At 38.2% G+C, this 12,483-nt stretch overlaps 1 protein-coding gene across 1 annotated transcript in view; it reads right to left on the bottom strand.

The window, feature by feature from the left end:
- Positions 1–12,483, bottom strand: part of ASTN2 (astrotactin 2) — an 859,422-nt gene that overhangs the window by 583,899 nt on the left and 263,040 nt on the right. Inside the window, exon 5 of the mRNA XM_044306147.1 lies at positions 3,449–3,595. Within this exon, the coding sequence (XP_044162082.1) occupies positions 3,449–3,595 (147 nt within the window). The remainder of the gene's footprint in view (positions 1–3,448; positions 3,596–12,483) is intronic.

Below are 12,483 nucleotides of genomic sequence, written 5' to 3'. Positions count from 1 at the left end.
CATGACCCCTAGTGCACATGAAATACACATGCTGCATCCTTGTGTTTCCGCCTTTAAAGCTGTTCTATGGAGACTAAAGGTTCTGCATTGATGCTAATGTGGATGTTGTAATATCAATATCCCCTCTATTTAATTTTTTCTTTTTCTTTCTACTATCCTGTTATGGAGTCTTTAAGGAATGGATACACGGATATTATGGGGTTATCTTTTTGGATAGTTATATATGTTTGGGATGTCACCCACTTTCACTAAACCAATAGCTGGTCTTTTTTATTACTTATGGAGATCAATATTATGTATACACAGTGTGATGATACCTGGTTAGTTACGTATCGCACACGTGTATTAACCAGTAGATGAATGGCGAGGGTATATACTGTATGTATGCACTTTATGTGACTCTGTAACTTGAAAAGAGGGTATTGTATTGCCAAAATGTCAAACTTTTTTATGGAACCACCTACTTAAATAAATGTCTTGGATTTTCTACTTAACCCGTGTGAAGCTGTGATCTACATTGGAACTTTGGATTGGCAATCTGTGAACACATGCACATGGGCGAAGGTCTAATTGCTGACCCATATGTACTATTTCTTCTGGTGACAAGTGAACGAGAATTAGCTAAAATACAACACGCAGGACAAAAGTTCCATTGTTTCTAGGGAAACTCAAACCCTTTTCTCTAAACATAGACAACCAGTTCACTTCGGGAACAAAAATTCCATAGACTCTAACAAGATACTCTAACAAGACACCACAAATATAATCTCACCATTAGCAAAAACCTACCAATTGAATGTAATAGAAAGAACCATCCAATTTTTTTTTACCATGACTTTAACACTTTTAGTTTAAAATAAATTTGTCAGCGACATATTATTTTAATGTTATTACTCATTTTAACATATATGGTAGACATATACAACTTGTCGATACAAATGAACAGGTTAATGACCATAGATGAGAATGCTTGTCCTAAATTGCCAGTACTTAGTGCACCAGGACAAGCATTCTCGTCTTGTTGTCCGTCCCCTGCACTGCATGTCTTGATCAGTGGCAGACCCCTGCTGTTACTGACAGCCAGGCCCCTGCTGTATCCACCAGCATTGGTGACAACACTGATGCCCATGGATTAACCCCTCATATTCTGCGGTCAGCGCTGACTGCAGCATACAGGAAGTTCTGCTTATTCATCGGATCCCCGCGCTGTGATGACGGGGCCTCAATGGTTGCCATATCAGCCTGAATCCTTTTAAAGGCTTTGGGGCCTGGCAGCTACGGAGACCTATGAGGCCCAGCCCATAGGCTGGGTCTCATAGACGAACTGTCAGTGTATTACACTGTGTAATACACTGATAATCAAAGCAGTACAATACAACATTAATTCTACTACATTGAAACAGGGATCAGACCATGTTTAAAATGTTTAACAATAAATAGATTTCAAGTAAAAAAAAAAAAGTAAAGTAAAAAAACAAAACATTCCTTTCCCATAAAAAAGACATGAAATTATAAAAAATAGGGAAAAAAAAGAAAAATAGACATATTACGTATCGCCGACCGACGATTCACCCATCAGATGAATGCCGTAAAAAAAACTGTGCCAAATAACCCCTTTTTTGCCACCTTACATCACAAAAAGTGGACCAAGTGATCAAAAAGTCGTATGTACCCCAAAATAGTACCAATCAAATCGTCACCTCATCTCACAAAAAATGAGCCCCTACATAAGACAATTGCCTGAAAAATATAAAAAAAAATATGGCTTTTAGAAATGGAAACACAAAAACATGATTTTTTTTCAAAAATGCTTTATTATGTAAAACTAAAACAAAATAAAAATAAAAGTACACATATTTGGTATTGTCACGTCCGTAACAACCTGTTCTATAAAAGTAGCACACAATCTAACCTTTCAGGTGAACACTGTAAAAAAACTAAAATAAAAACTGTGCCAGAACAGCCATTTTTTGGTGACCTTGCCTATATTTTGCCTAGATTTTACTTGGATAATTTAAAGATGCCATGTGACATTTAAAGATCCCGATTTTTGAAACAACTGAGTTTTTTTGGTACTATTTTGGATACATATGATTTTAATTGCTATATAATACGCTTTTTGTTGACTCACAAAAAGCATAATATAGAGCAATTAAAATCATATGTATCCAAAATAGTACCAATAAAACTCGGTTGTTTCAAAATTCAGGATCTTTAAATGTCAAATGGCAACTTTAAATTATCTAAGTAAAATCTGTTCTCGAAAATCTATATGACGATCCTTTCCTTCTGCACACCTGCCGTGTGCCCATACAGCAGTTTATGACCACATATGGGTTGTTTTTGTAAACTGCAGAATCATGGTAATAAACATTTCGGTTTGTTTAATTGTTAACCCTTGATGTATTACAGTAAAAAAATTATTAAATTGGAACACCTAAAGGGTTAACAAAGTTTGTAAAATCAGTTTTTAATAACTTGAGGGTGTAGCTTCTAAAATGGGGTCATTTATGGGTATTTTCCACTATGTAAGTTACACAAAGTGTCTTCATAGCTGAACTGGTCCTTAAAAAAGTGGGCTTCAGAAACTTTCTTAAAAATGTGCTTCTAAAATTCTAAGCCTTATAACAACTTAAAAAAATAAAATTACCTTTACAAAATGATGCCAACATAAAAGTGGACATATGGGAAATGTAAAGTAATAAATCTTTTATGGGGTATCACTATCTGCCTGAAAAGCAGAAAAAAATCAATAAAAAAAAATTGTTTCAACATTTTCTGTAAATTTAATAAGTAAAAGGATTCCAAAGTTATTACCACATAAAGTGACACATGTCAGATTTCCAAACAATGGCTTGGTCCTTAAGGTGAAAAATGGCAAGGCCCTTAAAGGGTTAATGGATGCCATTATATCTCGCCTACATAAGTCTAAAAGCTCCTAAACTGTACAGCTGCAAATTCTCAGTCTGATAACTTTAAGACAGAATGGCGTACATTCTGAAGGTGTGAATTGTGCAATATTCCCCTATTTCCTTTTTAGCGTCAGAAGATAATTTTTATATTAGTATAGTTTCTAGTTGTGGTAAACATTGACACATGTAACGACATCTAATGACATAAAAGGTAAAACAAAAGATTTAATATATGGGGCATATTTATCAAAACTGTGTAACAGTAAAACTGCCTGTAACCCATAGCTTTCATGTTGAACGCTGCTATGGAAAAATAAAAGCTGCGCTATGATTGGTTGCTGTGAGCAACAAAGTCTTACTGTTAGACAGGCCCGTTGACTATGTGGAAAGGTTTAGTACAGAATATTGATAGGACGTCTTAAACATTCTTACTGCTGCTCTCCATTTTGACACCTTGTTTCTTTTGAAGCTTCCTTTTGCTATTAATTTGTTCCAATGTGTAAAACCTCACTCTTTAGTGCCCTCCACTCTCTCACCATCCGCGATGAAGTGTTCTGGCACATGTAGTGTGACCTTCACGGTGAGTGGGCAGGGTATTTGCGACCCACACACTACAGCCAACACGCAGGCACTCACCCCGACCAACGTCAGGGCTGTTCGACTTAGTGGACTCTTCAGAGTACCTGAAATTAGGGAAACAAATAATAAGACTAATGTTATAAAATATAACAAAATACCTAAAGCAAATCTTTTGGAAAAACAAACATTATATAGTTTAAAGGGCTTAGGGTACTTTCACACTTGCGTCAAAGTTTTCCAGTGTTGAGTTCCGTCCTAGGGGCTCAATACCAGAAAAAAAAAAGATCAGTTTTATCCTAATGCATTGTGAATGGAAAGCAATCCGTTCAGGATGCATCAGGATGTCTTCAGTTCAGTCCTTTTACAGTATTTGGACGGAGAAAAAACCGCATCATGCTGCATTTTTCTCTCCAGCCAAAAATCCTGAAAACCTTTAAAAATGTAAAATAAAAATAAAAAGTCTATAGTGGCTCACCCTCTCTTTTTAAACTACGGTAGAGGTGCTGTGTTTTTTGGTGACTCACCTTGTCACAATGTGTACAGAAATATTTATAAAAGAAAAAAACAGGCACTCACCATCTCTATCCTAAATTTAAAATATATAGTACATTTATTATAAAACACACCTAATCAAAAAGCACATAAAATACATTTTTCCCAGTACAATATTGTATTGCTTTCTCTCTGGATTTATTATGACTACTGGTTGAGAAATGGGTATTTGTATCCCTAACTGTGGACCATAAATCCATATATCATATACATAAAAATGCATAAATTTGTTTCTAATGTGATTCCCTTAAGATTCCTAAATGTGTATTAATTCCAAATGTGCACATTTTCAATTTCCTAAACCGTAAACAGTGAACACATATATTATAATAAAAAATGCCTAATAACACCTTTCAAAAATTAGCACATAGTATTTCCAATCCTGAAAATATAAAAATTTAAAATTTCAGAAAATAAAGTCTTCCAAGGGTGATGATGGCATAATTTATCTATTTATTGGTCTATGGAATATATCAATTCCTCGCTTTTTAAGATAAAGATTATATCCACATGTATTCAGCAAATATAAGACCATGATGATCTGCCACAGTTGGATCAAACATAAGAGGACATGTTTCCATGTACTCAGCGTTTATGTATTCAGCCACCATGTATTCAGCAAACACAAAGCTATATGTATCAATCTCAGTTTGATACAGCACAAAAGACAAACTTATTTACAGGTGAAACTCAAAAAATTAGAATATTGTGCAAAGTTCATTTATTTCAGTAATGCAACTTAAAAGGTGAAACTAACATATGAGACTCATTACATGCAAAGCGAGATATTTCAAGCCTTTATTTGTTATAATTTGGATGAATATGGCTTACAGCTTATAAAACCCCAAAGTCCCAATTTTGAGGTACCCTTTGCTCAGGGGACATGGATTAATTAGCTGAAATTTGAACTTTTTCACAAAATTCTAAGTTTAAGCTGCATTAATGCAATTCCTTTTAATTTGCACTACTGAAATAATTGGACTTTTGCACGATAGTCTAATTTTTCGAGTTTCACCTGTATATATTTTTTCATCACCTTTAGAACACTTTATTTTCAGATTTTTTTTTCTTTTTATATTTTCAGGATTGGAAATACTATGTGCTAATTTTTGAAAGGTGTTATTAGGCATTTTTTATTATAATATATGTGTTCACTGTTTACGGTTTAGGAAATTGAAAATGTGCACATTTGGAATTAATACACATTTAGGAATCTTAAGGGAATCACATTAGAAACAAATTTATGCATTTTTATGTATATGATATATGGATTTATGGTCCACAGTTAGGGATACAAATACCCATTTCTCAACCAGTAGTCATAATAAATCCAGAGAGAAAGCAATACAATATTGTACTGGGAAAAATGTATTTTATGTGCTTTTTGATTAGGTGTGTTTTATAATAAATGTACTATATATTTTAAATTTAGGATAGAGATGGTGAGTGCCTGTTTTTTTCTTATTCTTAAAAAAATAAAAATAAATACCGGATCCGTTTTTCCAGATGACACCAGAGAGACAGATCCGGTATTGCAATGCATTTGTTAGACGGATCTGCATCTGGATTCCTTTTGCATACAGATTGCCGGAACTGCTTGCCGGAATCAAGCAACGCAAGTGTGAAAGTACCCTTATCCAATCCCTGTAATGACCCTTACAAATCCCAGGCCCCTCCTCTAGAGCATACTTACTTGCTCCCTGGCAACCACATCCCTCCGGATCCCTGCATGGCTACTGATTCATTTTCCACGAATCAAAAATCAGGTGATGGGGGGAGCAGCCAATAGCAGGCCATGACGATGACCAGCCTCCATAGCGTCACCCAAGATGCTAGGGAGCCTGGTCACGGCTGCGGCCTGCTATTGGGTGCGCTCCCCGTCGCTGAATGTTTTAATCCGCGCGACGGGGAGATGCAGCGATGGCCGTGCAGTGATGGTATGCTTTAGAGGAGAGGCCTGAGCATTTTGGGGGTCATTATAGGAAATGGATAACCCCTTTAAAGAAAGCAATACATAAAGACAAGCTCTACAAATATCTATAGTACTATAAGTAAATGTGCTACCTATGTACATGCATACTCTGTAAACATACAAGAAATGCAAGGAAGCAGATCATGAACCCTGCTTTAGAGCTATACAACAAGAGCTTCATGACTAACAGACATATTGTACATTTACTCATAACCTTCCATAAGATTGCTTATGGAAGGTTATGAATAGTCTCTTTGACACAATAAAATTCATCACTGCAAACCATGATATTGAACTTTAACCCCTTAATGTCGAGGCCTATTTTCTTTTTTGCATTTTGGATTTTTCCTCCCAACATTCCAATAACCATAACTTTTTTATTTTTCCGTTCACATAGCTATATATGAGGTCTTATTTTTTGGGGACACGATGCATTTTTTTAATGCCACCATTTAATTTACCATGTCTTGTATTAGAAAACGGTAAAAAATTATTTGTGTGGGAAAAAAACAAAACTGAAGTCCACCAAGGTTTTTGGGGTTTTGATATCAAGGTGTTTACTGAGCACTAAAAATGACCTGATGTGCTTATTCTGCGGCTCAATGCAAATGTGGCAATACCAAACTTGTATAGGTATTTGTTTTGTTTTACTACTTTAAAAAAAATAAAAACCTTTGAAAAAAAATTACATTTTGTTTGCATTGTCATATTTGGACAGTCATAACTTTTTGTATCTTTTAGTCTACAGAGCTGTATGAGGGCTTTTTTTTTTGTAACTGTGGTATGTACGACTGTTGATCAATTTTTGGGGGAGACAAGACGACCAAAAAAATGTAGATTCGCAAGTTTTTCTTAACATTTTCACACACGGCGATACATAATATGTTTATATATTTTTTATATGTAAAATTGGGGGTGATTAAAACTTTTCATATATTGGTGTTTTTTTTGTTTTTGTTTTCTGTTTACTAATAGCCCCAATAGGGGGCTAGTACATGGAATCTTTTGATCCCTGCTCCTATTTACCCTAATAGAGATCTATTATGGTGAATAAGATTTTTACAGTCTCCATTCTGAGCTATGGCTCGTGCATAGCTCAGTATGGAGATTGCCATGACAGGACTATATTGCTTCAGCAGCGATGAAGCTGCCATGGCAACTGATCGGAGCTCCCTAATTTCACTGTGAGGGCTCCTATCGGAAGGCAGAGGGAAAGGCATCCCTCTGCCTTTACTCACAGGTGCTGCGATCAGCACTGAATGACGGGGGCAGTACGATCACCACTCCCTGTCAGTGTCAGCAGGTGTCGGCTGTATGAAACATCAATTAAAAAGATTCTGTCAGCAGGAAATGCACTATTTAGCTGGATATAATGATACCTTTCACTTAGCGATCCATTACATCATTCTGAAGAAAAAGTACTTTTATTCCATATGAATGTGAGCAATTAAAAAGTGTTCTTCCTTTTCTTTTTTTCAATTTTAACATTATGTATGTAGCACTTCCTGTTCCTGTATTCAACCAAACCCAAAGGATATTTCTCTGCCAAAGCTCCAGCCCCGCCCAGCTAGGTATATAAACACTCTTCCGTTGCTGTTTTAACACACCGATGGACATAACATCACAGGAAATGAGAAAGAGCAGCATGAAGAATAGAAAATAGGCGCAATTAAGGTAAAAAAGTCTTGGAATTATGGAAATCACAGGATCGACAGACATGTTGATTACATGTAAATGATAAAAAAAAGAAACAAAATATTCATGCCCTTCAATGAAAGGAAGGAGGCGGAAAAGACAGAGATGATGCAACTGAAAGGATTCTCTGGTATTGCAAGGAGGAGGAGCAGGAGTAAGGCTGTGAACTCTAGCTCCAGGGCACAGTGTCAGGCTCAGAGGTGGCATCCTCATCATCCTGCTGTGACTGAGAGGAGGAGTGAGCCATCCAGTCCACAATCTCATTCTTTTTGTCCTCAATATTAATGTGGCGCTGTTTGAAAAACAAGGAAGAAGGTGGCCTATAACTACTACTACTACTGACTGAATGGCTGGGGCAGCTACTGCTGTTTACACTACTACCCACATTCTGACTTTCAGATGATGAGGCGATGGTCTTTTGTTTTCCACTCTTCTATTTACCATTTTATTATGAGGCATATAAATGAAAAGTCACAGTTTTGGTACACAGAATATGATAATAGCAAAATTGCAAGTGATTTTTCTGTAATTTAAAGATAGAAGTGCAATTAAATGTCTCATCTCTTCTACAAACACACTACATGCAGGTATTGACAATTTACAAGTGCAATAAAAAAAATACATGTCACCAGTACATAACTAAATGGTAAAACACAGGGTAACACTGACATGGAAAAAGACTTAGGAATTTTAGCGGACAGCAAACTAAACTGTAGAAACCAGTGTCAGGCAGCTGCTGGCAAGGCAAATAAGATAATGAGTTGCATCTAAAGGGGAATAGATGCCTGTGATGAGAACATAATCCTACCTCTTTACAAATCAATAGTCAGACCTAGGGTTGTTGCGGGTATCGAAATTTTGATACCCAATCGATACTTTTGTCCCGGTATTGATACCAGGATTTCCATTTTTTAATACTGGCCTGCGCTGCTGTGCAGTCTAGTATCTCTGAACATGAGCACTCTGCTGTGAGCGCGCTCCTGTTCCCTCAGCAGCACGGGGAGAAGGAGCCATTCTCTCCATTTTCCCCTGTGCCGCTGCTGCGGCTGCCACCAGTGCGAAGAGAAAGGGGCGGAGGAGGGGCGGGCGCACTGCGCCACTAATGATAGGATGACCTTTTTTATGGATTTGGACTTGGCTAAGTTACCAGGCTACATAGAGCCTGCTGTGCCCCAGTTACAGTCTCCTGCTCCATATGCCAATTATTACTACTATCTGAGCGATGGGGAGGAGACATCAGCTTCTCTCCTGGGCGCCGCTCTATGTAGCCTGGTAACGTAACTAAGTCTGAACCCACGAAGGGTAGTCTTTAAATTTTAATACAGGAGGCAGGTGCCGGAGGCAGAATCACATTGCCGGCACCCTGCCTTTCACAGGGAGCTGCGATCAGCGGCAGTTAACCCCTCAGGTGCGGCATCTGAGGGGTTAACTGCCACTGATTTTCTGCCAGTACCCGCCTCCTGTATTAAAGGTTAATTATCATTAGTGGCGCAGTGCACCCCCCTCCCCCCAGGATTAGAATCATTGGTGGAGCAGTGTGCCCGCCCCTCTCAACCCCCCCAGTATTAAAATAATTGGTGGCAGTGGCCACAGGGTCCCCTCCACTTCATTGGTGGCAGTGGCAGCTTTTGATCGGAGCCCCAGCAGTGTAAGTCTGGGGCTCCGATCAGTTACCGTGGCAGCCTGGACGCTACTGAAGCCCTGGCTGCCATAGTCGGCTCCCTGCTGCTGTGTGAACAGAGCACAGAGCAGCAGGGAGAGTGTAAAGTCTGTTTCACCCTGATAGAGCTCTATCAGGGTAAATAGGACAAGGGATGAAAAAATCCCAGGTTCTAGCCCCTAAGGGGGGAAATAGTTATTAGTTAAAAAGTTTTAAAAAAAGTTAAAAAAAACACCAAAATATTAAGTATAAATCACATATAAAATATATAAACAATAAATAAATAAAAATATCACATATCGCCACGTCTGAAAAGTCCAAACTATTAAAATAGAAAAAAATCTATGCAGTGAATGCCCGAACAGAAAAAATATATAAAAACTGCGCGATTCGCCATTTTTTTTAAATGCGGAATGCACGTGGCATTTTTGGTTTATTTTTTTCACATGGTATTGAATGGTATCGAGTATCGCAATACTTTTTTATGGTATCAAAATAGAATCAAAAATTTGGTATCGCAACAACTCTAGTCAGACCACACATCTAGTACTATGCACAGTTCTGGGCTCCTGTGAACAAGGCAGACATAGAGCTGGAGAGGTTTCAGAGAAGGGCAACTAAAGTAATAACTGGAATGGGGGGACTACAGTAACCTGAAAGATTATCAAAATTAGGGTTATTCACTTTAGAAAAAAGATGACTGAGGGGATATCTAATTACTACAGTATGTATAAATATATCAGGGGTCAGTACAGAGATCTCTCCCATCATCTATTTATCTCCAGGACTGTGACTGTGATGAGGGGACATCCTCTGCGTCTGGAGGAAAGAAGGTTTGTACACAAACATAGAAGAGGATTCTTTACGGTAAGAGCAGTAAGACTATGGAACTATCTGCCTGAGGAGGTGGTGATGTTGAGTACAATAAAATAGTTCAAGAGGGGCCTGGATGTATTCCTGGAGTGTAATAATATTACAGGCTATAGTTACTAGAGAGGGGTCGTTGATCCATAGAGTTATTCTGATTGCCTGATTGGAGTCAGGAAGGATTTTTTTCCCCTAAAGTGAGGAAAAATGGCTTCTACCACACAGTTTTTTTTTGCCTTCCTCTCGATCAACTTCCAGGATAACAGGCTGAACTGGATGGACAGAAGTCTTTTTTCAGCCTTAAAAACTATGTTACTATGTTACAAATGGTATATAGAAAACGGTTTTAGGAAAAAAAGGGGGAAACGTCCGAGTGTTTGCAGCAGAATGTATGCTATTGGGGTGTTGGCAATAAGCCTATGAACTGTAGAAACCTTTTTACACAAAAAAAAGCTGGCTGGTTGCTCATGCAGAAAAATATGAATTTGCCCGCTACAAAACAACTGAGACAGTGACCAGTCCCTCACTCATTCTGTATGATAATCTTTCCTTACTAAAATTCAAAAAATCTACCCAATTAAGTTTCCAACTCTCTCCCTATAGCATCCTATAGTGTCCGTAGTTAATGGCTTGTGTCTGTAATAGTCTTTTGCCAGAGACAGCCAAAAGACATTCTATCACGGTCACAAATAATAGCAGAATGGCACCTGTCCCATACAGGGTTTAATTACCCTGCACATTATCCATTACCCCAAGTCCATTCAAATTATATGTGACCAGAAAATGGAGGTCCCCTTGTGGCAACCCCTCTGCTGCTGAGGTTTCATGATATCTGTAACGGATCTCCTGGCACCCTGACCGGGTATCTCCGTCTTTGGATGCTCCTAGTGATTTCCGAGGACTCCAAGCACTCCACTTGACACCATAAGCGCTGCAGACCCCACGAACCGCCGAAGCTTGGTTGAGGTCTCACCGTCTCCTACCCACCCTGGACCTACGACAAGGCTCCAGGCTCCAGTGGGTGAGCCTCTCCTAAATCCAAAGAGCAGGAACAGCTCTTACAAAAGCTAGGAGTTATAGCCAGGGGAGTATACAGCGTATAGCAATCCCCATACACATGAGACGAGGCTCTATGTTGAATGTAAAACAGGAACTCTTTATTGAACACACAGCATTGACTTATATACACATGACATACTGAGGACATGACATAGCAGCCAATCCTGTACAGTTTAAACACAAAACTAACCCTATTCAACAAACACAATGGCATTGTCTGTGACGCAATTAACAAACACACTGGCATTGTCTTTGACGCAATCAACAATGAACATGCAAACAGATATCTTCACCCCCTCCATAATGAATAAATGGGAAGAGGAGACACATGTGATGGGATTATTTCCTGAGTGTATTATAGGAGTCGGCTGCTATTATAATCAACCATCTTAATCCCATCCCTAACACAATCAGTGGGAGTCTCAGTGCAGAGTTAATCCTTTTTTGTGTTGCTGAATCCACACCATGCCTTTTTAATGGGCAATAGGAAATATGTGGCATATAAATTACACACATAAATCAGGGTTCATAGTTCCTTGTAACCCCAAAAGGTCTGAGGGGGTCTCCATAGTTCTCGGTCCATAGTCTGTAGGAAGGAGGCTGGCCCTCAGGCTCCTCCAGCAGCCCCAGTTCAGTCCGTGACAATATACAATGCATTCAGAAAGTCTTCAGATCCTTTAACTTGTTTCACATTTTATGTTGCGGCCTTGTGCTAAAATAAGAAAAAAAATCTAGTTTTTCTCCAATCAATCTGTGCTCAATACCACATGGTGAGAAAGCAATGAAGACTGGAGGCTGTAATCGCTTCAAATTTTGTCAATGCACAATTTTAGTTTTTCTTTTTCAGTATATTAGCAAAGATTTCTGATATTCTGTTTTCACTTTCTCATAATGGGGTATTGAGTGCAGAATGATGGGGGAAAACTTGATTTTATTTTTATTTTAGAACAAAGCCACAACATAATAAAATGTGAAAAAGGACCTAAAGACTTTCCGAATGCACTTTCCAAATTGTATACAGTATGTGTCTTGTGTAAACTACTATAAAGAGAAGATCTTTAAGTCAGTTACAATGTAAAGATCCAAATATATTCCGAAGGATCATTGCGTCTGGAGTTGCCTATTCTTTCTCCAAGTCTTGCCTAATTAAGTTTACTAGCTGAGATTCATATCCTCTTTTACAGTTG

Source organism: Bufo gargarizans, chromosome 9 (assembly GCF_014858855.1).
Source record: "Bufo gargarizans isolate SCDJY-AF-19 chromosome 9, ASM1485885v1, whole genome shotgun sequence".
In the NCBI taxonomy this organism is placed as follows: Eukaryota; Metazoa; Chordata; class Amphibia; order Anura; family Bufonidae; genus Bufo; species Bufo gargarizans.
The sequence above is the reverse complement of the archived record's forward strand: the minus strand, read 5'-3'. Positions and strand labels throughout refer to the sequence as shown.